The sequence below is a fragment of the Citrus sinensis genome, chromosome 7 (genome assembly GCF_022201045.2).
Source record: "Citrus sinensis cultivar Valencia sweet orange chromosome 7, DVS_A1.0, whole genome shotgun sequence".
Taxonomy (NCBI): domain Eukaryota; kingdom Viridiplantae; phylum Streptophyta; class Magnoliopsida; order Sapindales; family Rutaceae; genus Citrus; species Citrus sinensis.
Genome location: NC_068562.1, coordinates 139445 through 166249, shown reverse-complemented (window position 1 = coordinate 166249; position 26805 = coordinate 139445). Strand labels below are relative to the sequence as shown.

General features: G+C 41.4%; 2 protein-coding genes across 3 annotated transcripts; one reads left to right on the top strand and one right to left on the bottom strand.

The window, feature by feature from the left end:
* The first annotated feature begins 2267 nt into the window (after positions 1–2267).
* Positions 2268–9469, top strand: LOC102621323 (AT-rich interactive domain-containing protein 6). Of its 2 annotated transcripts, none has more exons than XM_015525558.3 (13): positions 2268–2502; positions 3059–3864; positions 3966–4005; positions 5042–5094; positions 5387–5432; positions 6103–6195; positions 6779–6886; positions 6983–7034; positions 7118–7193; positions 7336–7402; positions 7488–7538; positions 8146–8238; positions 9170–9469. In XM_015525558.3, exons 2-13 carry the CDS (start codon positions 3062–3064, stop codon positions 9269–9271), a joined length of 1584 nt encoding a protein of 527 aa, XP_015381044.1. In that variant the 5' UTR covers positions 2268–2502; positions 3059–3061; the 3' UTR covers positions 9272–9469. The 2 variants fall into 2 exon arrangements, with proteins under 2 accessions (XP_015381044.1, XP_006467139.1); XM_006467076.4 differs by having other exon boundaries at positions 3054–3864.
* Positions 9470–11141: 1672 nt separating this feature from the next.
* On the bottom strand, positions 11142–14350 carry LOC102621607 (serine/threonine-protein phosphatase 7). The gene is made up of 6 exons (XM_006467077.3): positions 14167–14350; positions 13266–13803; positions 12671–13174; positions 12381–12527; positions 11465–11572; positions 11142–11386 (listed from the first exon to the last, which is right to left on the bottom strand). Exons 2-6 carry the CDS (start codon positions 13776–13778, stop codon positions 11306–11308), a joined length of 1353 nt encoding a protein of 450 aa, XP_006467140.1. The 5' UTR covers positions 13779–13803; positions 14167–14350; the 3' UTR covers positions 11142–11305.
* Between the last annotated feature and the right edge of the window lie 12455 nt (positions 14351–26805).

Sequence of the window (26805 nt, the reverse complement as noted above, 5' to 3'; positions counted from 1 at the left end):
CAGATGGTCTCTTAGATCACCTTAGCTATGCCTCTTGCCTCAAACATCAGAAAAATAAGCCTAAACCCCAATCTTGACTAGCCCATTCTCCCCTAAAAATAATAAATTTATTTGTTTTAATCGGATTTGACCTAGATTCGGTGATAACCACCACTATACGATTCGAATCGGATCCTAGCCAAAATTTGGTTAAAACAATATATATAGTCCAAAATTGTTGACGTTATTAAAATATGACAAAACTATTAAAGGAAATACAATTTGCGCAACAAAACCATTATAATAAGTAGAAAATAAGTATAAATATAAAGAATACATAAGATTTTATGTGGTTCAGCCCTTTGACCTACAGCCACGGAAGTAGCTCATCTCCAATCCACTATATATGTGAAGTATTACATAATTTGCTTTACAATATTAGTAAAACCTTATTAAAGGTTGGTGATAATGAATAATAACATGAGGGAGACGTGGGTCTTATGGAGATTACAGAGTTTTCTAAAACAAGAGTAAGAGAAAAATTTCTTTAAGAAATGAGATGACCAAAATATTTCATGGAGGTGTAAAAATGGAGGAAGAAGAAGATGACGCAGCCCCTCAAGAAATCAAATATGAAAAAGATTCCCCTTGTCTTGTGTTTTGTGCTGAATTTATAGGATTAATGCCCTAAGGGCATTTTTTTTTATTTTTTGTCAAATAAAGATTTTTTTATTGGTGTTGCCTTCCTCAAGTGGGGATGTTATTGTCTTTTTCTTTTATTCACTTGATAGTGACTAAATGAGTTTAGTGATTAAGTAATTCCTCTATCCTTTATGTGGTCCTTGCTCTTTGCTACATGACGGCAGTTGGTGTAGTGGTCCTGCTATTTTTCAGGAGAGCAACAAAGGACAACTGATGTGATCCACTCTTATTGATTTGCTTAAAGAGTTTTTATTTTTATTGGCTGTGGCTCCTTATTCTTAGCAAAAAAAAAAGATATTTTATTCTTTCTCATGATAGCGTGCATTATTCACGTGCTGTCTCTAATCAACAAAATTTGAGTTCTGATAATACCCTTTGATACTAGGCATATTTACAAAAGCTATCTTTTCCTCAGGGAGTTTATCTCTTGATCTTTGAGAGTTATACTGCCATTCAGTCAAACAAGTAAACTTCAGTTCGCTGACTTTCTTTGCCACAAGTTATTAAGTCATTAGCCCATGTCAGCATTAAGTTTTTTAATTCTCAAATCAATTCATAATAAAAATAATTAAAAAAAACAACTTGTTCAATCAAATAACACCAATTTTGTATAATCAAAGTTTAATTATGAGATGATCCTTTAAAAAAAAGTATATTGATAAAGTTAAGAATAAACTTGATATAATATTTATAAATTAAAAAGTAAAGTAATGCATTACCACTAAGATTAGTATGAGTGCTTCAGTAATGATTTTTGTACGATTAGATAAGTTTGGATGGAATGGAAAATAGGAAGAAGAAGAGGTTTTGGGGTGAAGAATGTGCATGAAGAAAAAATAAATTAAAATAATAATTATCTAAACTTTTCTGAGTTTATTTTTAAATTGACTAAGTAAAACTTTGGGTTTATGTAAAGTATGTAAGAATATATGTGAAATTGTATTAAATATAAAACTGATTTTTAAAATTAAATTCTAAAAAGCTATTCCTTGGATTTTTACAGTGCCCTAGTAAATACGTTGTTGGCATGAAAAATTCTTACTGTTAGTTAAATCAAGCCTCTGCAATATCAGAATAACATTAACTATGAAAAAAAATTATTAAACATTAAAATTAACTTTTAACTTTTTGAAATTACTTTTGAGCATCCCAACAATAATCCTAAATGCATAGATGATGTATAATTCAATCGAACATTAACTAGATATCCTGCTGGCACTTAAAGAAAAGTTTTAATTTTAACCCATATATAATTTATTTATTTATTACTTAATATAAAACCATAATGTTTCGTAATACCATGAACATAATGTTAATTTTTGTCTTTTAAATTACTAAATAAAAATATGCGAAATACATTTAAAAAAAAAAAAAACCGAACTCGATGAAAATTGTGATTGCTGGAGGCCCGGAGCTGATCCTTCATTCGGTCACTCCTGCAGGCTAGGGCATAGCATAGGCTTAAATGAGTTGGGCTGTTTTTTGTTTTGTTACATACAGGCCCAAGGGAGGAACCATCGTCATTTCTGCTTTATTTTATGTAGTAATAAAACACGTGTTCAATACGGAAGCTGTCCTCCTGGCTTTTGTGCCTGTACCGTCCCGTCATCAAGAATGAATTAGAGAATCCTCTTAAATCTTAATTATTAAAAAAAAGAAGACGGGAAAAGGAAAAACATAAATAAAAAGAAGCAGAGTGCTGCGGAAAGGAGAAGGGGTGATATTATATCGATATCGTTAAGAAATAAGTTAGGGTTTATCTTTTATCGGAAGGAATCAGATCATCGACAAAGACAAAATAATCTCAATCCTCGCTTTCAGGCAAAATTTCTCTTTTTCTTTCTCAATTTCCATTGTTCTTTCCAGTAATGTTATTCATCATTCTTGATGTCTTGCGCACTCTTCTCTCTCTTTCTCTCTCTTAACGTTTATACGTTTCTTATAATATTAACTTTTAATATGCATTCTTTTTCTTCTGCTTCTAGCCATTGGCCAAACTTGGGATTATTTATGGAATATTATTAAGTAAATTTTTGGACAGCTTGTGTAATTTTATTTGTTAATTATTAACTTTATAATAATTATTGCGTAATCACTATTTTTCTATATGTGAGCAACGGTAGAGCTACAGGCTCCTGTGCAAATTAATATAATGTGATTTGTTTTCATTATTTACAAAATTTATTGATACAAAATAATGATAAGAGTTATAAATTTTTGTACAAACTTATTTCATATAAGTTGATGTGACATGATTAAATTGGTTGGATTAAATATGTTTTGGCCCACATGATATTTCTTTTAATATCCCTCCTAAACCCAAACCCGCCATATGTTCTGGATGTTAACTTTTGTTCTGCTTCTTGGTATAGAATAGAAAATGAGTGGTAATTCAGCTGAGCTTACGAAGAATGAAGCACCGGGAGAAGACCTGCCTGGTTCCTCCAAGAGCACTGAACAAGATGCACCACCAGCGGAGGCTTTACCCGCTGTCAATGTGAATCCTCTAGATACTAACACTGTTTCAGATGTTAAAAACCTTGAATCACATTCGACTCCTCTTCAAGAACCACCTTCAATTTCTTTAGATGTTCTTGGAGATACAAGTTCAGCTGATCCTGATATTCAACCATCTGCATATGCTAGTGTCAAAGCTAAAACGCTTGAAGTTCCTAATACTATAGAAGACACCACTGCTGAGACTGATACCATTCTTTCCTCAAACTCTGAACTCCCTGAATCTTCCAAGGTGGAAGCCCCTGACAATTCCCCTGTAGAATCCAAGGCTGGACATGCTGCAGCTTCAAAGGCAGAAGCCTCCACAGCTGAACCCCATGCAGATTCTATAGCTGAACTCCCTGCAGAGTCCGAGGCCAAACCTTCTTTCAAAGTACAAGCCGCTACTCCTAACCGTAATGCAGCTCCTTCTGACACAGAGCTTAAGAATGTAAATGACACAGAAATCAAAGATAAGGTTAACAAATCGGAGTTACCTACACTACCAATGAATGAGAAGTCCAACTCAGCACAGTTATTTCTTTTGGATGGAAATGATGAGGGCAGTGAATCTGGAACGGAAGAGGAGCAATCATCATTCATGGAGGAACTTGAAAACTTCTTTAGAGATAGGAGCATGGAATTTAAGCCTCCTAAGTTCTATGGAGAGGGATTGAATTGTCTCAAGTAAGGTTCTAGTTTTTACTTGATTACATTATAGTATTTTTGTCTCTCTTGAATACTTTCTGTTTAGTCTGGTCTAATTTAAAAACTCTACTGGAATGAAGGTTGTGGAGAGCTGTAACTAGGTTGGGTGGGTATGAAAAGGTATGCTATAGTTACTCTATAATTACATAAACTTTTATAGTTATCACTTCATCTTTCATTTAATTGCTATAGTTACTCTATAATTACATAAACTTTTATAGTTATCACTTCATCTTTCATTTAATTGCTATTTGTTCTTTTCTAATTTGGAGTGATGGCTATTTTTTTCTAATTTTGCAAATATGTATTAGAAAAGAAAATTCTACAAGATGTCAAAGAGTACAAAACAGTATTCAGAATTACGTAAGAAAACAGATGAGAATATCCTCCAGCATTGGGGGAATTGTGGGGGTAGAGGTGTTTTTTTTTTAAACAAAAAATTATATCTAATTTGAATCATTATTAATGCAGGAATCATAATTATTTGTAGCAGATGTAACGTTAAGAATTGTTCAATTACTTTCTTAAAGCTTACATTTTAAATTTATCTGAGTTAGTTCCTTGGATTGTTAGTAGGATTAAGTGCAGGGGACCATGTAAACCTATGCTTTAAATGAAATAACAGTTTCTATGTTTCAACATGCATAGGGCACTTTCCAAAATTTAAACTCATAAAATTATGTTACGTGAAGAAATAGGAAACATAATAATGATTGTAGGATATCATGCGAATTTATAAGTCAGGTCTATATGAAAATTAATAATGAATGGTGATACTCTTTGGAATGAGTTTGCATATTTCCCTGAAAATATTTATGTATTGGCGGTGCATTATGTTGAATATCTGGCCATAAATCACACAAAAGATGGTTCGTTAATTGGGTACATTAGGATTATTTTGTTTGTATTAATCACTGAATTCTCCTTACGTAGATCAATTTTTAGGTTAACAAATGACTAGGAGATGAATTCCATTTTGCAACAGTGTTGTTTTCTACATGTTTCCTATAGACTGTATAGTTTTTGCCAGTATTTGTAATATTATGACTTGACCATTATTGTAGTATTATTGAAATTGAATTTGTGTGTTTGTTCCAACAAACTTTCTTTGGTGACTTCATATAGAAATCGATAACTGACCTCTGGGTATGAGTAGGTGACCTCATGCAAGTTGTGGCGGCAAGTGGGAGAGTCCTTCAAACCACCAAAGTAAGGAGCAGGATATGATGTTTTAAAATCTTATTATTTGTTTTTCATACTCACACTTGCAATATAGATAAATGAAAAATAACTTTTTTTTTTAAATAATACAAATAACTTTTTCTAAAGCTTCAAGACATTTGCTTTCAAACATTGATAAATTGGAGAGTCTATAAGCTCAACTCATATTTTACTCTTTAATTCCATCAATGGTCTGGGGCATGCATCCTCTCTTTACCATTGCAGTCAGGATCATGTAATAATAATGTTGACTTTCCCTCCTTTTCAATTTTTTGTGCAGGACATGTACAACGGTTTCATGGACATTTCGAGGTTTCTATGAGAAGGTGATCTTAAGTCATGCTTTATTATTAATATCATACTGTTATTTTGTATCATGCCCAAATATATGTATAAAAGCTCTTAGTTTTGCGTTTAACTACATTGTATATGCTACACATCTTCTTGTACATCGTGGGCCCATAAACAAGTGCATTTCTTCAAATCTATTTAAGTAAACCCTGAATCTTTTGGAGTTCTACTATATTTGGTTTACATCATAGGAGTTAGTTCATCTTTAGTATTCATCAATTTCGCTTTATGGTTTTTCACTTTTTTTCAAATACTGGGCTCATTTTGTAGTTTATTTAGAATGGTTTTAGAGCTTTCTGGCTTGGCAGATGCTTTCACTCTGTGCTCGGAGCTTGAGTCAGGTTATCTGGGCTCTTATGGCTTGGCATGATTCCTGCTCTTATATTGATGCAAGAGAGGATATGTGAAGTAGTAGATATCTAAAGTATATTTCTTCTAAGTTAATGACATACCATTTGTGCTTATTGAAGTTGCACAATCAGAATGACCTAGCAAACAACCAGACCAACTTTCCTCCAAAACTTTTGAATATTTTCTGTCTGAACAAACATCCTCTGAACAAACATGGTTGGCCTAAACTCTTTTCTTTTTTTATAAATGTTTTTGTTACTTCCATATGCTCAGTTTGCTTATGTCTTTCTTTAGGCACTTCTCGATTATGAGAGGCATAAGACATCTGGTGGTGAGCTTAGTTTACCTGTTGCTTCTCAATCACAACCTATGAATATTGACAATCAGGTAAACGTCAACTAAATTTATTATCAATTATGTGAGTTCCTTCTTTTGCTTTTAGATGGCGTGATTTAAAACATTCCACCTTGTGGAAAGAGTTACAGTTTATTAAGATAAATCCATTGGAAATGTTGTTTTCTAGTTTTGGTGGGTGAATGTGGCCAATCTGAAATATAGCTGTTTTAAATTAAATTCATCTGTTATAGTTGTAAAAGTTATGGTCATGAATGAGTCTACAATTGTAATTGTTATGGAAATGAGTCAGTAGTTGGATTGTATTTGTGTCTAACTCGTTCTAGTTCAGAACTGTCGTACTTTTGGTCAGATTACCATTTGATTACTTTCGGAAGAATGGCAACCAAGTGTGATTTCTGGCCCGTTGATGCTGCTATTACTCCAAAATTATTCACCAGGAAACGCACTTGTCTAAATCATTCAATCTTGAAAATCACATATAAACATATGAAAACAGTTTTAATGCTTTAGCTTTTCCAAATTTCATTTTGTTACAAACTTTAGGATTACAGTAGATTTTTGCCGCTGATACTATTTTATTTATATTATTTTCATGCATGCTTGTGTTAATTAGGCTTCAGGATCAGGCAGAGCAAGGAGGGATGCTGCTGCACGTGCCATGCAGGGTTGGCACTCACAGCATGTTCTTGGTAGTGATGAAATTAGTGACCCTATAATCAAGGTTCGTTGATTTTGAATTCTTAAGAGTTTTTCTCTCTATTTTGTCACGTGCACTCTTTTTGTGTTTCTAGCATATGCAATTAATCTGAATATGTAGGATAAGAACCATCTGTCCCTGCAAAAGTGTGAAAAGCAGCTTAAAAGTCGAGGTATGCATCACAACATGATTTCATCCTTGTACTCAATATAGTTAACTGTGCTGTATCATTTAGCATCTTGCCTATTCGACCAGGTTTAATTAAACGTAAGAAGCCGTCATACATGGAACTTGCTGTTAAAGCTGCACGTACTAAAACGTCTAAATCACAGTTAAGATCCTGCGCCATTATTTATGGAGTTTGCCTATAAACTTTGACTATTTCAGAAGTAAAAAATGATTCCTCGATAAGGTTTTGTGAAATTGGGTGAATTTATTGGCTGTTTTTTCCGATCTCTTCTTGTGGATGCTAGATTGGATGTAGCAGTAGTTGACCTTGGACCCCCAGCTGATTGGGTGAAGATCAACGTACAGAGAACTGTAAGTTCAATTTTGTGCTTTTTGTTAATAGAATTGGAAAGACCACTTTTATTTTTTTGTTACTGAAGTAAATTTAATTTTGCAGAAAGATTGTTTTGAGGTCTATGCGTTGGTGCCAGGACTTCTCCGAGAGGAGGTATGCTTGTGTACTCAGCAATGGCATTTGTATATACTCTAATGTTCCTTCTCTATCATAATTAGCACATTAGGCCCATGGAGATTTTGTTTAAAAGCAGTTTCTCAATTATGACCATGCACAAAGTGCCTATATTTTTTTCAAGCCATAGTTTGCTGGTTATAAGGTGTGTCTCAAGGTTAGGTTGGTGACTGCTAGTTGCTGGAATAACTGGTGTTTTAGGTGATGGCTTACCATTTGCTTTACTTGCTAGCTATTTTGTTGTGGGAAATTATTTGCCCATTTTATAAATGATACACGAGCAGGGAAGTAGAACTTCTGGAGAGATCTCAACGGGAATTAACCAAGGATCAGCCAGAGGACAGCTGATCTGCTTGATTAGTTGTTGAACATGAGATCCATTGAATTCAATTTGAGACAGAACATCTATTTAGAAAGTATGAGATATATGAAAGAGAGTGCATATTGAGAAATATATCAGCTATCCATGGAAATGAAGATGTTAGCTACAGTTTGGTGTCAGTCCGCTTTGATATTTAATTTTGTAGGTACCATGTACGTAGATTTCTCTCTAGTAACATATTTGGTAACTTGTTTGGCAATGTAGGTGCGTGTTCAGTCAGATCCGGCTGGACGTCTTGTTATAAGTGGAGAACCTGAGCATCCTGATAACCCTTGGGGTGTAACACCCTTCAAAAAGGTGCACATCTTTTTCCTAAGGACAATGATAAAACACTCTTTTGTTTCTATAAGTATAAAGACATGGACGGATAGGTTATGCATAGAATGTTAGGGGGAATGATTATTGAATATGATTATTGCATTTTTTAACTGCTGTGCCTTATGTCTCTCTTGTGGGTCATTAAATCTGATTATTGCTTTTGCAGCCGAATTCTATCTTTTATATCATGTAATCATTGTTAAGCATGAGTGAATGCTGTTTTATTACTGGGGAAAATGTGGACTATATGCTCAATAAAAACAAAGGGACTTTTAGTTGACTCAGATTATCTTTATGAAGGATTATTCCCGCATTTGACGTCTTAATAAGCTTTAGATAATGATTTCAGTTAAATAAAATTGGATTAGAAATACTCAGTGAATTGCCTGCATAGCTGTTGCAAATAATCTACATCAACTTAATTCTATTTTTGTAGAGAAACAGCATGTTTCTTTTTATTGATTGATAATTTCCATTAATGTCTTATTAATTTAGCTGATGATCATCGTGACTACAAACATGCTGAGTCTTTCCCAAGCTAGAACCTTCTCCTACCATTATTACTGCAGTGCCTTCTAACCTTCTGTTTAACCATTTCTTACCTAACCACCTTTATCTTCATACAATCATACCTAGCTCTGTCCTGTTGCTTGGCACTCACAAAGTTACCACACAGCAAGTCCATGGCCTCCCCTTTTTGTACTGCCTTCTTAACTTGCTTCAACCACATCTAACTGCAGCTATAGAATTATCAACCTCTCTCTGCTATTGACAAATGTTTTATGAAGCTAAAACTTGAATGTTTGAATGACTTAAAATGCAAAAAATCTTATGTAATTTTTTTATTTCCCGGTGAATTTTGTCTCCACATTTTGTGTACTGTAATTTATTTTTTATTGTTTGGTACCAGGTTGTGAGCTTACCTGCAAGAATTGATCCTCATCTGACATCTGCTGTGGTCACATTGCATGGCCAGTTGTTTGTCCGTGTCCCATTTGAACAAACTGACTAGGTGGTTTCCTGGGATGTTTATTATAGGCCCCAAGATTGGGAAGGCCATAAAGCTATTTAACAGATTTGGAACCCTCTTCTGAATCTGACTTTGGCTAGCACTGCGATGCAATTGCATGTCTATATTTTCAATTTTAACCCATTGTGTATCTGATTTATACCAAAACTAATTTCTGTCTGAAATGATTATTTTCTAACCTGTTAATTCTCGCTACCACCTCTCTCTTTCTCTCTCACACACGCATGCAAATTTAGTGAAGTTATTCGTTTATCAATAAATATTTATTAATTTAAAAAAAGATCGTGCTTTCTCAAATCAACAATTTTTTTCTATTACGGCTATTATTCAATAGTAGTATAAGTTAGTCACGAAATTTGTAGTATATAATTCTTTATTCAGTTTTGTAGTGAGGTGTGGGTGTGAGTGTGGGTCTGGCTGTATGTGGGTGCGCGCGTGTATGCATGTTGTGTGCGCATTATTGTAGGACAAGTCCGAACGACAGTGGCCCAAGTTTATGTAGTTTCATATAAATAAGGAGGTAATGCTCTTAACGAGCTCCCAAGTCCCTCTTATTGGAGTGCCATTGGTAAGGCAAAAGCTACGTTGCGCAAAAATATATGACCGATTTGTGCTCGAGCAGACCAAACTCACAACGGTGAGTTTGGGGGTAATAGCTTCACTGCTCAACTGTTTGACTCCGTTGGCCAATCTAATGTAATCCAAAATCCTTTTATTTACCGGCTTATCGCTAGTGTAACTGCAGCATACCGAAAATCGAAAAATGAAAAAAGCTTAAAGCATTGGAACTGTGTTCATATGTTATATAATTATCATGTATCTGTTCTTCATATGTTATATGTGATTATTATGTGTGATAAGGGTCTTCCTAGATAACATTAATTTTGTTTTAGTTTAGGAATTCGTAATGTGATGAGTATTTTGCATAATATACTGTGCAATGCTTAAACAACCTTTACTCAAAAGTTGTTAAGTAAAATTTGTATTTTTCAATTAGTTAAGTTAAAATGCTTACGGAAGAACTAGAAAAAGAAGAGAGCAATCGAACTAAAGAGAGTTCAATTATTTACAAGAGTGTGTGTGTAAGAGAAGTTGACAACTTGATGCTTGGTATTTGATACTTGGCATTGCTTAATTTGAATTGCTTGAATAAAATGTCAAGTAACCAAGCCTATAGGGAGGGCCTGGCTTTTCTAATCTAGAGAATTTTCATGGTTTAGAGAAATCTCATTTTTAGTAAGACCTAGAATATTTTAGACCGATTGCTATCTACAATATGCTAGAGACTTCTATATACGAAATTGTTAAAGAACTCACATTTTATCACTCTCTAGAGTACGAAATTGTTAAAGAACTCACATTTTATCACTCTCTAGAGTATTCTTAAAAATAAAACCTTCAAAAATCAAGCCAAACTGTTACATCTTGAGCTTGTCTGGTTAATCTCTTCGACTTAAAATTTGTGCTGGCCGTAACGGTAATCAATGGGTACATAATGATCAGTTCAATCTCTTTCGTTATTATTATTATTTTTAAAAAAAAACTCTTAACGCAGCAAAAATCAATGCTATTCACCGAAGTCTGCTGCTATCTTCAGCTAAAAGTGGACAAATTGACAAACGTTTGTCCTCCACTCGAATGTTGATATCCCCACTAAAAGTCAAGAAACTGCAACCATGACCCAACAGATACTCTCCGGTTCGCACAGTAATTTCATGGTCAATTTACCCCCTTTAGGAATCCAATTAAAGAAATATAATAAGAGTTATCAGCAGGAAAAACACTAGTTTTGCATTTACCCCCTGTAGCAAATATCAAATTTCACAAATTACCCTTTGTAGTAAATATCATATTTCACAAACATGTCTTTTTATATCAAGAGTTATGAGACAAACAATGCGTTTATTCAGATAAAACTTTAAATGCAGGTTTCATACAAAAAGAGCAGCTTTCAAGAGAAACCAAATAAAAATAATCTTTTGAAGTGATATGTACAACTTGAATGTTTCATAATCTTCATGTGCTAGGCCCCATTGATGCCAACTCCAACTCCTCATCGGAGTCTATCGCATTCTTGAAGTCATAAAAGGGATTGACCTGCATGAAAGCTTTCATTGTATTAGTCCATTAACACACCCCAACTTTTCCAAATGTATAGACGAGTAAACATCTCACATCTGGTCTTGGAGTGACTGCTTCAAAAACATTAAAGTCTGGAATGTCAAATTTAGGAGGTTTTAATACAATATAAGCCCCCTTGTTCCTGAACCTTTCTTCTGTTGCCTGCATGACAGACAAAAAGAATTGTTAAGCAAACTACAGACAAGACAGGTAAGCAACTCAAAAGATGCATAGTAGCCGATACCCTAATTTATCATAATTGCTCTAAATTTCTCCACACTTCCAGTTCATGCTTGCTAATAAGCAATTTAAGAAACTTGTGACTCCCTTTTGCCCTATAGCATCAGTATTTTTTATAGAGGACATCCATAACACACAAGCACAGATCTAGCACTCATGAATCACCATTATTCAAATCATCCATTATTTATTAATACATTCGATTTGAAGGAAGTGAAAAAAAAAAAAAGGCAGAAATGCCTGACAGAAAGAAAGGTGACTTATCTCATCTGCAATCGAACATTACTTAAATTAAATGTGTCACTTGGTTCAACATTTCAAGCAACATCATTTGTAGCTAAATAAAGCCATCAAATTAGCAAGACATATATCAGGTTCTTAAAATGCATTAAACATGAACATTGAATCATTTAAACATCTCAAATATGTACTTTAAGTTGTTTTAAGAAGGAAGCAAGGCTTTCAGATTTTGGTACAACAAGACAATAGAGAACAATGGCTTCAGAGCAAAGAAAGAACGCCAGACAGTGACCACTTATGGAGCACCAGAGAAGAAGAAGAAGAAACCCAAAAAAAAAAAAACACTACTCAAAATGCCAAAGTTAGTGATGATAGAGGATGTGACAAAGCATAATTTAACTATTTGTTTTGTTTTTTTTTTTTTAAAGTATAAGAACATGAAGCAGAAATCTTGGCAACAAAGAAACTAAAAATAAGACCATGTACAGACCTGAAACTGTGGGTAGTCTGGAGCACTAAACAGAGTGATACACATCCCTGATTCTACGTCATGATCTATTGTATAGCCATTATCCATTCCTGCTAAATCAGGTCTTTTTTGTCTTGCATCTGGCCCTTCATGTGATCTAATAATTAACTAATAAACAAAAATAACAATTATAATGTTAGAACTACGAGGTTGCCACTGCCACTTTAAACTTCAGTAAGTTTTAACACTACTTACAGAGATAAATATGAATCCATTGGTTTAAAAGATAAAATGTAGGATCATGATATCACCTTTAGACTAAACTTTTTTAAGAACTCCTCAGTGCTATCAGGACCCCATAACAGACCGATGCCTCTTTCAGTATTTTCAGAAAGACCAAGTTTCATTGATGGATCTGACCAGAGAAGATCACCCGGAATCAAGTTTGAACTGAGCTGCGGGTTCCATGGAGGATCAAGAACTGACCTTCGAGCTTTAGCTAACTCGTGGAACGAACCAAGAGATAAAGGGTTGGTTTCTGGGTTAAAAACTACCTTATTTTTTTTCTTTCCTTTAGGTTTCTTTGATGGAGCATGAGAAACACTTCGAAAAAGTCCTCCATGAGCCGTAAAAACATGCTTACCTATTAGCGAGGCCAAAGGAAGCCCTTCAAAGCAGCCTAAACATTTACGATAAGCATGCTTACCCTTGTCACCATACTTTGCCATAACTTCCTTCTCAAAGCCATAAACAGACGTACAATACTTAGATTCATGATTCCCGCGAAGCAGATATACTCTGTGTGGCAAAAAGACCTAAAAGAATTTAAATAGGAATTTAAAATTGATTTCATTTAGCATCTCCTATAAATAAGAGAAGAAAATAGGAAAGAAATAAAAGCATTACTTTCCATGCTAGTAAAAGCAAGAAGGTTTCAAGACCCCAGGCTCCTCTATCAACGTAATCTCCATTAAAGACAAAGAAGCAGTTTTTAGAAGGAAATCCAGCATCTCTCAAGAGAAAAAGAACGTCGTGCAACTGCCCATGCACGTCTCCAACCACTACAACTCTTGAATCCTGGTCAAAGTCATCAATTACGACACAATTGGGCTCTTTATGAAGGATCTTGGAAGCAGTCAACACCAAAGTGTCAAATACATCAACAGGAAACACAGAAGGAAACTCGGAGGGTGGAAGATTTCTGGAAGACCAGTCGAAAGTCAACGTAAGATCTTGGATCCATTCAACTGTGAGCATCCCATCTTCAGGATATGAGATTGGGATCTGAACCGGTGCTGATGATAGAGGTTTATTTCCTTTAGAGTACTCAGTAGAGGCAATGGTGGATGAAATGGTGGGGTTGGATTCATCTGATGGAAGAGAAGAAACGGTGGTGTCCGACTCCTTTTTATTTGGCATTTTATTTTTATTTTCCCCTTAGTTTCTACAACATAAATACAACCAAATAAAAACACAAATCAATCTACAGAATTTGAGTTTACTTTACTTACATGTCTAAGACTTAAAGAAATCTACAAGCAGTAACCAAAAAAGAGTGACCAGAAATTGACAAGAAATCTGCCAGCAGCATGAATATAAATAGGGAGGACAGGAGCTAATAAATACTTGGATGGAAGGCTAAACTTGACCAATTTGGATTACTGAATTCTCGATTAATTTTTACAATTAATAAAAAAAATATAAATTTTATTACTCAATTGCTGAATCAAAATCAAAGGGCCTAGCTGAAAAGGACAATTACTATTACGATCCTATAATCAACTGAAATCAGACCCAAAAAACTAACCTTTACTGGTATTTCCCAGACGCCGCCGACGTACGATGGCTGTTGATGGCGGCCGTCGTCTGCTGGGCCTGGCTTTCAGTCTCTCTCTCTCTCTCTCTCTCTCACTTAAAACAACAAGAAGTGTTTTTGCTGGGGCTTGTTTCCAGCAGAAGACCGCCGCTATTAAGGGGCTTTGCTGTTTGAGACAAAGGTGCGTTGCTGTTTGAACTACTGACTTTGTTTCGGCTTGGGGCACTCCTGCCGGCCCAAAGTAGGAATGGCAAAAGTTCGGGTCAGGCTCGGGTTTGGCCAAACGCGAGTCCGACCGATCAAAAAAATTTGAAGCCCAAACTTAAATAGATCCGAACGTTTTATAGTTAGGGTCAAGTCAAGTCTGACCTGAATCGGGCCAACATCGATCGGGCCCAACCCGACCCTACTGAAATAGTTTCATATTATTTTAATGTTAAATTATTTTTAATATTTTGTTTTATATTCATGTTATTTTAATGTTTTCTTCTATACATGCACCTTAATTAACAAGACAAAAACAAAATATATAATACAATTGATCACAAAATAATTCTCAAAACAACCAATTAATAGAAATAAATTTTTAAATTCAATTCCAAAATCAAACTTTAAAAACGCACAATGTGATTAAATTAAAAAAACACAATTCAAATCCACAACCATTCAACCCCACACACAAATTAATTCTAAAATCCAACATGAAAAACACATAATGTAATTAAATTAAAAACTCACAATGTAATTCGAATAGGGTCGGGTTGGCTTAAGCCTAACCCTGACCCGAAATTTGTTCGGGCCTAAAAATTTTAGCCCGACCTTGACTCGAGAACCGAAAATTGGGGTCAAAACTCTAAAAATTAGGGTAGGATCAATCAGGCAAAAAAAAAGGTCGGGTCAAATTGCCAAGCCTAGGCCAAAGAATGTTCCAAGGTCTTTTGAAAAAAAATCTAACTTCTCCCTTCAGTCCGAAAGGTCAAAGGGTATAATACACTGATTTCGACCTTTCCTCGTGGGCCTCCTTGGGACTGTCTTGGAATTTTGATCCAGACTTTTGCATGTGTCTTCTCACGGACGACGCGATGCCATCAGAAAGAACATAGTCATTTTAGAGTCTCGGAGTAGTTTTGACAGATTTTTTTTTCCAAAATTCCATGACAAATAAGTTTTCTCGGCTTAATTTTAGAATAAATTCCTAAAAAACTATCAAAACCTCCTGGCGGCGATGGGCACTGTTCGGGGATTCTCTCACCGGCCCAAGGAATCTCTTAGGGGAGAAAAACTAGGTTGCTTTTGAAGATAAACCCAATTTCTCCCCTTGGACTCAAAGGCTAAAGACCATAGCACACTGATTTTGGCCTTTCCTTTAGGGCTTCCTTGGGGCTGCCTTGAAACTTGGACCTAGCCTTTTTACACGTCCCTTCCCACGGGTGATGCGATGCCACTGGAAAAAATAGGAGTCCTTTTGGATCTCCGGAGTGGTTTTGGTGGAATTTTTTTCAAAATTCCATGAAAAATTGGTTTTTTCGACCTAATTTTGGAATAAATTCTCAAAAAACTATTAGAACCTCTCGATGGCAATGGGGCACTGCTTGAAGGCACTCTTGTCACCCCAAGGAATGTCCTAGGGGATAAAAGCTGGGTGTTTTTGGAGAGAAACCCAACTTCTCCCCTCGGGCCCCAAGGCCAAAGGTTATAGCACACCGGTTTTGACCTTTCCTCACGAGCCTCCTCGGGTTGCCTAGGAACTTTGACCCAGCCTTTGGCATGCGACTTCCCATAGGCGACGCGATGCCACTAGCAAAAACATGAGTTCTTTTGTAGCCCCAGAGTAGTATTGGCGGCATTTTTTTTTCCAAAATTACATGAAAAATTGGTTTTCTCAGCCTAATTTTAGAATCAATTCCCAAAAAACTATCAGGGTCTCCTCACAGCGGTGGTGCCCGCTTGGGGGCACTCCTGCTGCCTCAAGGAATGTCCCAGAGGAGAAAAACTGGGTTACTTTTGGATAGAAACCCAACTTCTCCCCTCAGGTCGAAAGGTTAAAGGCTATATCACACATATTTTGATCCTTCCTCATAGGCCTCTCTGGGATGCCTTGGAACTTTGACCCGGCTTTATTGACGTGCCTTCCCATGAGCGAAGTGATGGCACTAAAAAAATGGGAGTCTTTTTGGAGCCCTGAAGTAGTTTTGGTGGATTTGTTTTTTCAAAATTCCATGAAAAATCAATTTTTTAGGCTTAATTTTGGAATAAATTCCCAAAAAACTATTAGAGCCTTTTGGTGGCGGTGAGGCACCGCTTGCGGGCACTCTTACTGCCTCAATGAATTTCCCAGGGTAGAAAAATCGAGTTGTTTTTGGAGAGAAACTCAACTTCTCCCCTCGGGCCTTAGGGCCTAAGGCTATAGCACATCAATTTTGCCCTTTCCTCATGGGCCCCTTTAGGGTGGCCTTGGAACATTGACCCACCCATTTGCACGCGCCTTCCCACGGGCGATGCGATGCCATCAGAAAACAATGAGAGTCCTTTTGGAGCCCTAGAGTAGTTTTGGCAGAATATTTTGCAAAATTCCATGAAAAACTAATTTTTTCGGTCTAATTTTAGAATACTTTCCCAAAAATCTATCAGAGTCTCCCGGCGGCAGTAGGGCACTGCTAGGAGGCATTCCCGCCGTCCCAAGAAATGTCTCAGGGGAGAAAAATCAGGTTGCTTTTGGAGAGAAACACGACTTCTCCCCTCGAGCCCTAAGTACAAAGGCCACAACACATCAGTTTTGGCCTTTCCTCATAGGCATCCTTGGAACTTTGACCTGACGTTTTGCATGCGCTTTTCCACGGGCAACGCGATGCCACAAAATGAAATAAGAGTTCTTTTTGAGCCTTGGAGTAGTTTTGGCGGAATTGTTTTCAAAATTCCATGAAAAATCAATTTTTTTTTGGCGTAATTTTGGAATAAATTCCTAAAAATCTATTAGAGCTTCCGGCAGCGGTAGGTCACCACTCGGGGACACTCCCGCCGGCCTAAGGAATGTCCTAGGGGAGAAAAAACGAGTTGCTTTTAGAGAGAAACCCAACTTCTCCTATGGGGCCCAAAGGTCAAAGGCTATAACATATCGGTTTTGCCCTTTCCTCAGGGGCCTCCTTGGGGCAGCCTTGGAACTTTTTGACCTTTTGCACATGCATTCCCATGAGCGACGCAAGGGTCTTAGAAAAATCAGAAGTCCTTTTGGAGTGGCGGAGTAGTTTTGGTGGAATGTTTTCAAAATTTCTATGAGAAACTGTTTTTTTAAGCCTAATTTTAGAATAAATTCCTAAAAAACTATCCGGATCTCCCAACGGTGGTGGGGTACCACTTGGGGGCACTCCAACTACCCCAAGAAATATTTTAGTGGAGAAAAAACCGGCTTGCTTTTCGAGGGAAACCCAACTTCTCCCCTTGGGCTCCAAGGCCAAAGGCTACAACACACTGACTCTAGCCTTTCCTCATGGGCCTGTATGGGGTTTCCTTGGAACTTGACCTTGCCTTTTATGCGCGCCTTCCAATGATTGACGCGATGCTAGCGAATAAACGGGAGTGCTTTTGAAGCCCTAGAGTAGTTTTGGCGATACTGTTTCAAAATTTCACGACAAACTATTTTTTTTTTGGCCTAATTTTGGAATAAATTCTCAAAAAATAATTAGAGCGGCCCCTGTGGCGGTAGGGTACCACTTGGAAGCACTCCCACCAACCTAAGGGATGTCCTAGGAGAGAAAAATCGAGTTGTTTTTGGAGAAAAACTCAACTTCTCCGCTCGGGCACAAATGTTAAAAGTTATAGTACACCGGTTTTGGCATTTCCTCGTGGGCCTCCCTAGGGCTTCCTTGGAACTTTGACCTGGCTTTTAGCACGCGCTTTTCCACGGGTGACGCGTCCACCGGATAAAAAAAGGAGCGGAATTTTTTTCCAAAAATTTGATGAACAACTAGTTTTCTCGGCCTAATTTCGGAATAAATCTTAAAAAAACTATCAAAGCCTCTTAGCGATGATGGGGCATCACTTGGGAGCACTCTCGCTGGCCTAAGAAATGTCCCAGAGGAGAGAAATCCAACTTCTTCCTTTTGGCCCAAAGGTCAAAGACTAAAGCACACCGATTTTGGTCTTTCCTCATGGGCCTCCTTAGTGATGCTATGGAACTTTTACCCAACCTTTTGCAAGCTTCCCAAGGGCCACGTGATGCCACTGGAAAAAAAGAGTCCTTTTGAAGCTCTAGAGTAGTTTTAGCGGAATTGTTTCTGAAATTCCATGAAAAACTTGCTTTTTCAAACTAATTTTGGAATAAATCCCAAAAACCTATCCGGGTTTCCCGGCAAATGTGGGGCACTGCTCCGGGCACCCCTATCGGCCTAAGGAATGTCCAGGGGAAAAAACCAGTTTGCTACAGCCTTTGGCCTTAGGGCCTGAGGGATGGAGTTGGGTTTCTCTCTAAAAATAATCATATTCTTCTCCTCTGGACATCCCCTAGGCCATCGGGGTCGTTTTGCCGGTTTGGGCCCCGCGGGGGCGATTCATGCCCCGGGGGGGGGGGGGGCCCGCGGGGTGGGATCGGCACACGGCGGACGGGTTCGGTTGGGTTCGGGCGGGTGTACCCCGCGGTCCCCCCCGGGGCATGAACCGCCCCCCGGGGGGCCCAAACCGGCAAGACTGTCAAAACGGCCCCGATCTTGCCCATTTTTCGGCGTTCAAACCGCCGCACGGCTACCCCCCATCCCGATGCCCCCGCCCGGCTGGTCTCGTGGGACGGAACGGGACCATAATCGGAGGCCCCAATCATGAGTTACGGCCGAAACCGACAAAATCGGCAAAACCGGCCTCGATCTTACCCATTTTTCGGCATTCAAACCACCACACAGTTACCCCCATCCAGATGCTCCCGCCCGGCTGGTCTCGTGGGATGAAACGGAACCGCAATCGGAGGCCCCGATCATGAGTTATGGCTGAAACTGGCAAAACGACCCGTTTTTTTGCGGCCCCTGAGGCTGTGTGCTATAGCCCCCACCTCGGACCGTATCCACCTGAACCTAACCAAACGCGTCTGGCGTGTGCCGATGCCACCTCGCAGTCCCTCCCGGGGCATGAACCGCCACCTGGGGGGCCCAAACCGGCAAAACCGACAAAACGGCCCGGATCTTGCCCATTTTTCGGTGTTCAAACCGCCGTAGGTTCACCCCCCATCCCGATACCCCCGCTTGGCTGGTCCCGTGGGACGAAACGGAATAGCAATCGGAGGCCCCGATCATGAGTTACGACCGAAACCGGCAAAACTGGCAAAAACGGCCCCGATCTTACCCATTTTTCGGCGTTCAAACCACCGCGTGGTTACCCCCCCATCCTGATGCCCCCGCCTGGCTGGTCCCGTCGGACAAAACGGACCCGCAATCGGAGGCCCCGATCATGAGTTACGGCCGAAACCGGCAAAACCGGCAAAAACGACCTCGATCTTACCCATTTTTCAGCGTTCAAACAGCCGCACGGCTATTCATCCATCCCGTTGTCCTCGCCCGACTGGTCCTGTTAGACGAAACAGAACCGCAATCGGAGGCCTCGATCATGAGTTTCGGCCGAAACCGGCAAAAACGGCCTCGATCTTACCCATTTTTTGGCGTTCACATCACCGCGCGGCTACCCGATGCCCCCGCCCGACTGGCCCCGTCGGATGAAATGGAACCACAATCAGAGGCGCCGATCATAAGTCACGGCCGAAACCGGCAAAAACGGCCCTGATCTTACCCATTTTTTGGCGTTCAAAACGCTGGGCGGCTTTTCCCCCATCCCAATGCCCCCGCCCAGCTGGTCCCATCGGATGAAACGGCACCGCAATCGGAGGCCTCGATCATGAGTTACGGCCGAAACTGGCAATACTGGCAAAAACGGCCCCAATGTAACCCATTTTTCGGCGTTCAAACTGCCACGCGGCTACCACCCCATCGCGATGCCCCCGCCTGGCTGGTCCCATCGGATAAAACAGAACCACAATCGGCGGCCCCGATCATGAGTTACGGCCGAAACCGGCAAAACCGGTAAAAACGGCCCCGATCTTACCCATTTTCGGCATTTAAACCGCCGCACGGTTGCCCCCCATCCCGATGCCCCCGCCCGGCTGGTCCCGTCGGATGAAACAGAACCGTAATCGGAGGCCCCGATCATGAGTTACGACCGAAACCGGCAAAAACAGCCCCGATCTTACCCGTTTTTTGGCGTTTAAACCGTCGCACGGCTACCCCCCCATCCCGATGCCCCCGCCTGGCTGGTCCCGTCGGATGAAACAGAACCGCAATTGGAGGCCCCGATCATGAATTACGGAAGAAACCGACAAAACCGACAAAACCGACAAAATGGCCCATTTTACATTACGGCCCCCGAGGCCTTGTTGTATAGCCCCCGCCCCGGACCATACCTTCCCGAACCCGACCGAACGCATCCGCCGTGTGCCAATCCCGCCCGCGGTCTCCACCGGGGCATGAACCGCCCCCCGGGGGGCCCAAACTGGTAAAATCAGCAAAAACGGACCCGATCTTACCCATTTTTAAGAATTCAAATCACCGTACGACTAACCCCCATCCCAATGTCCCTGCCTGCCTGGTCCCGTCGGACGAAACGGAACCACAATCGGAGGCCCCGATCATGAGTTACGGCCGAAACTGGCAAAACCAGCAAAATGGCCCAGTTTACATTGCGGCCCCTGAGGCCGTGTGCTATAGCCACCACCCCAGACTGTACCCTCCCGAACCTGACCGAACGCGTCCGCCGTGTGCCGATCCCACCCCGCGGTCCCCCCCGGGGAATGAACTGCCCCCCGAGGGGCCCAAACCGGCCATTTTAGGCAAAATGGCCCCGATCTTACCCATTTTTCGGCGTTCAAACCATTGCTCGGCTACCCACCCATCTCGATGCCCATGCCTGCCTGGTCCCGTCGGACGAAATGGAACCGCAATCGGAGGCCCTAATCATGAGTTACGACTGAAACCGGCAAAAATGGCCCTGATCTTTCCCATTTTTCGGCATCCAAACCGCCGTGCGGCTACCCCGCTTCCTGATGCCCCCACCCGGTTGGTCCTGTTGGATGAAACAGAAATGCAATCGGAGGCCCTGATCATGAGTTACGGCTGAAACCGGCAAAACCAGTAAAACCGGCAAAATGGCCAATTTTAATTTACGGCCCCGAGGCCATGTACTATAGCCCTCGCCCAAGACGACACCCACCCGAACTCGACCAAATCGTCTGCCGTGTGCCAATCCCACCCCGCGGTCCCCCCCTCGGCATGAACCGCCCTCCGGGGGGCCTAAACTGGCAAAATCAGAAAAAAAGCCCCGATCTTACCCATTTTTCAGCGTTCAAACTGCTGGGCGGCTACACCCCCATCCTGATGCCCCCATCCGCCTGGTCCCGTAGGACGAAATGGAACCACAATCAGACGCCCCGATCATGAGTTACGGCCGAAACCGTCAAAACTGACAAAAACAGCCCCGATCTTACCCATTTTTCAGCATACAAACCGCCGCGTGGCTACCCCCCCATCCCGATACCCCCGTCCGGCTGGTACCGTCGGACGAAATGGAACCGCAATCGGAGGCCCCGATTATGAGGGACGGCCGAAACCGACAAAACTGGCCCATTTTACTTTGCGGCCACCGAGGCCGTGTGCTACAGCCCCCGCCTAACCCCGCCCCGGACCGCACCTGCCCGAACCCGACCAAAATCGTCCTTTGTGTACCGATCCCACCCCGCGGTCCCCCCCGGGGCATGAAACTCCCCCCGGGGGCCCCAAACTGCAAAACCGGCAAAAACAGCCTCGATCTTACCCATTTTTCGGCATTCAAACCGCCGGGCGGCTACCCCCACATCCCGATGCCACCACCTGGTTGGTCCCGTCGGACGAAATGGAATCGCAATCCGAGGCGCCGATCATGAGTTACGGCCGACACCGGCAGAACCGGCAAAAACGGCCCAATTTACATTGCAGCCCCCGAGGCCGTGTACTATAGCCCCCGCCCCGCCCCGGACCGCACCCGACTGAACCCGACCAAATCGTCCCCCGTGTGCCGATCCCGCCCTGCAATCCCCCCCGGGGGGCCGAAACCGCAAAATCGGCAAAAACGGCCTCGATCTTACCCATCCTGATGCCTCCACCCGGCCGGTCCCGTTGGACTAAACAGAACCACAATCGGAGGCCCCGATCATGAGTTACGGCCGAAACCGGCAAAACACGCAAAAACGGCCCATTTTACTTTGCGGCCCCTGAGGCCGTGTGCTATAGCCCCCGCCCTGCCCCGGACCGCACCTGCCCGAACCTGACCGAAATCGTCCCCTGTGTGCTATAGCCCCCTGGGGAATGTGCCGCCCCTCGGGGGGGGGGGCCAAACCTCAAAACCGGCAAAATCGGCCCCGATCTTACCCATTTTTCGGCGTTCAAACCGCCGGGCGGCTACCCCCCATCCCGATGCCCCCGACCGGCTGGTCCCGTCGGACGAACCAGAACCGCAATCGGAGGCCGCGATCATGAGTTACGGACGAATCCGGCAAAACCGGCCATTTTACTTTGCGGCCACCGAGGCCGAGCGCTATAGCCCCCACCCCTCCCCGGACCGCACCCGCTTGAACCTGGCTGAAATCATCCCCAGTGTGCCGATCCCACCCCGTGGTCCCCCCCGGGGCAGGGACCGCCGCCTGGGGGGCTCGAACCGCAAAACCGGCAAAAACGGCCCCGATCTTACCCATTTTTCGGCGTTCAAACTGCCAGGCGGCTAACCCCCCCATCCCGATGTCCCCGCCCGGCTGGTCCCGTCGGACGAAACGGAACCGCAATCGGAGGCCGCGATCATGAGTTACGGATGAAACCGGCAAAACCGGCCATTTTACTTTGCGGCCCCTGAGGCCATGTGCTATAGCCCCCGCCCCTCCCCGGATCGCACCCGCCTGAACCCGGGCGAAATCGTCCCCCGTGTGCCGATCCCGCCCCGCGGTCCCCCCCGGTGGGCCCGAACCACAAAACCAGCAAAAACGGCCCCGATCTTACCCATTTTTCGGCATGCAAATTGCCGGGCGGCTACCCCCCCATTCCGATGCCCCTGCCCGGCTGGTCCCGTCGGACGAAACAGAACCGCAATTGGAGGAACCGATCATGAGTTACGGCCGAAACCGGCCATTTTACTTTGCGGCCCCCGAGGCCGTGTGCTATAGTCCCCGCCCATCCCCGGATCACACCTGCCCGAACCCGGCCGAAATCATCCCTCGTGTGTCGATCCCGCCCCGCGGTATCCCCCGGGGGGCCCGAACCGTAAAACCGACAAAAACAGCCCTGATCTTACCCATTTTTCAGCGTTCAAACCGCTGGGCGGGTACCACCCCATCCCGATGCCCCCAACCGGCTGGTCCCGTCGGAAGAAACGGAACCGCAATTGGAGGCCGCGATCAAGAGTTACAGACTAAACCGTCAAAACCGGCCATTTTAATTTGCAGCCCCCGAGGCCGTGTGCTATAGCCCCTGCCCCTCCCTGGATCGTACCTGCCCGAACCCGGCCGAAATCATCCCCCGTGTGCTGATCCCGCCCCGCGGTCCCCCCCCGGGGGTGCCCGAACCGCAAAACCGACAAAAACGGCCCCGATCTTACCCTTTTTTCGGTGTTCAAACCGCCGGGCGGCTACTCCCCCATCCCGATGCCCCCGCCCGGCTAGTCCCGTCGGACGAAACGGAACCGCAATTGGAGGCCGCGATCATGAGTTACGGACGAAACCGGCAAAACCGACCATTTTACTTTGTGGCCACCGAGGCCGTGTGGTATAGCCCCCGCCCCTCCCCGGACCGCTGCCACCCGAACCCGGCCGAAATCGTTCCCCGTGTGCTAATCCTGCCCCGTGGTCCCCCCCCGGGCATTGACCGCCCCCCGGGGGGCCAAAACCGCAAAACTGGCAAAAATGGACCTGATCTTACCCATTTTTCAGAATTCAAACCGCCGGACGGCTACCCCCCCATCCCGATGCCCCCGCCTGGCTAGTCTCGTCGGATGAAATGGAACCGGAATCGGAGGCCCCGATCATGAGTTACAGCCGAAACCGGCAAAACCTGCAATAACGGCCCATTTTGCTTTGCGGCCCCCGAGGCCGTGTGTAACGCCACAAATTCCCATAACATATTAAATTATGGAAATTGGGTTTTCATTGAGAATTATGGGTGGCCTATAACCCTTATTTAGAAAGGGGTACTAATTTAATATAGGTTATTTATGAGATCATTTTGGAAAATGGTTATTTTTCCTTATTGAATATGGTTTCTTAAGATCCCCTATAAATACATACTTTTCCCCCTTCCATAACCCTAAGTTCACAACGTTTATTCTTCTTCTCTGCTGCTCTTTACGCTCTTACCCAAATCTTAGGATTCAAACCTTTGTTTAGGAGAGAATCAAAGCGACGGGTAAGTTATTCTCCATGTTCTCAACAGATTTCTAATCACTCTATCTAACTAGGGTTTATATTGGCACGATTCTAATGGTTGTAGATCATGATGCATGGTTTAGAATATATTTAGACTTTGCTTAGGGTTTTGATTTAGTATGAGTTTAGTTAATCAATCCTTGACGTATTAAGCACAGGATAATTCTGGACAGCATGAGGATCTCGAATTTTAAAGCTATATTTTCTGAACGAATTTTCTTATAAAATTTATATTTCTGGAAACTAGACATGTAGGGCTTCATGATTAAATTTTATTTCATTAAATTCAACTTCGTTTTCAATTTTATACGTATTTTGGAAATAGAAACCACTGCACTGGAAATCCACGATTCCAGTATTGTGATCAGATTCACAAGACTATTTGTACCACCAAATGAACTCAAAAAATTCTGAAAGTTTATATGTATGTTAATATATGTGTCTAGGATTCCCAGTTTTAATTTCATAATTTTCTGATTAGTATTTTATTTTATAAAAATCACGGAACCCGTTCTGTTTGGTTTAGATTATGTGAAAACAGTTTCGAATTTGCTGAGAAGTAAATAGTTTTTAAAATGTTTTTGATATCGGATTCTCTTGTAAATTTTACATGGGGTACTCATGGATGTCCAGAATGGTTCCATAGGATTTTATATCATTCTGAGACTTGGATTAAGAGTTAAAATTCCGAGAATCAGACCTGTACGGGTATGAATTAGAAAATCAGATTCTTAGAATAAGTTATTGATTGTCATATCTTGTATTTGTTTAAGGTTTTGAAGGTGTTTGAGGCTCTTAAAAGCTTAGAGGTGTGTTAATCCAAGTTCATTTGTCGAGGTAAGTAACTTTATTCCTAGTATACTGGATATGTATAAGTATTTTGATATTATTATTATAAGTATAAATGTTTTTATATTAATTGATTTTGATAACAAAATTAGTGTTATGTAAATGTTTTAAAGCTAAATTCTCTTTAACAAAGTATTTTATAAATGCTTTTGAATATGTAAGTTATTTTTATGACATGACAACCTTTTATGATGTTATCTTTAAAATGTTATGCAAGCCTATATTATTAATATGAACTTTTATGAAACTGATACGAATGTTTTGTACCTATGTTTGATTTCAATTATTGATGATTGTATGAGATTCTTAATGCTTTGGCTTATTGTCCATAGTTAGTCTGATTCTGATTCTGATCGTAATATACGATATATCCGTCTGGACCAGTACTGGGTTTCTGTTCTGAATGTGCACACGATATTCTGATTCTGTTTCTGGCCGGGTCACCGGGACTATAGGTGACACTATGTGACATGAGCTAACCTGTTTGTTTTCTGTATACGTATTACATGATTTGCTTCGTAAGTAAATATGCTTTTGAATATTCTGAATTATTAAGAATTTATCTTATGTTATTGTGATATATCGTTTTATGAAAATTATGGATTATGATATATGCGCTTTAAACAAAAGAAGGCTTGCAATATTTTTGGTATCGATAGGCCTAGTGTGTTAGGAATGATTTTACTTACCGAGTTGACGGCTCACTCCTCGTCATTACTTTTTTGCAGATTAAGTTTCTTTTGAGAGGTGCACTTAGCTTTGGAGTTAGTGATTTCCAGTTTCCGTTTGCTATTGAATAAGAGGAGGAATAGACTTGTGTTTCTATTTAGTTACTTTTATTATGAACGTGTAATTTGGAGTTTGAGACTTTTGTTATTATTTTTATATGTCCTCGAGAGAGATTATTTAGTATTTGACGTTTGGATTTATGGATTTATTTGAATAAGAATTGGAGGAATTTCAGTTTGAAACTTATGAGTAAAGATTAATGATTTGTGAGTAACCTCCTTCTTCACGTGCTCCGCACGTGTTAGATTTGGGGTGTTACAATTGTGGTATCAGAGCAACTAGGTTAGGATTCTGTAGACTTTCTTTTACGGTTTAATTAGATTGTCTAATTAAATCGATTACATTTGTTTTGTAGACATGAAGAAGGACAATATGGGTATGAAAAGTGTCAAGAATAAGGGATGGACAGAAATTGATAGGACCGAACAATTTATCTTAGGAGGAGTTCTTGTCAAAGATCTTAGGAGACTTCATAAGCAGCGAATGGATGATAGACTAAGACGGACTATAGAGGTCTA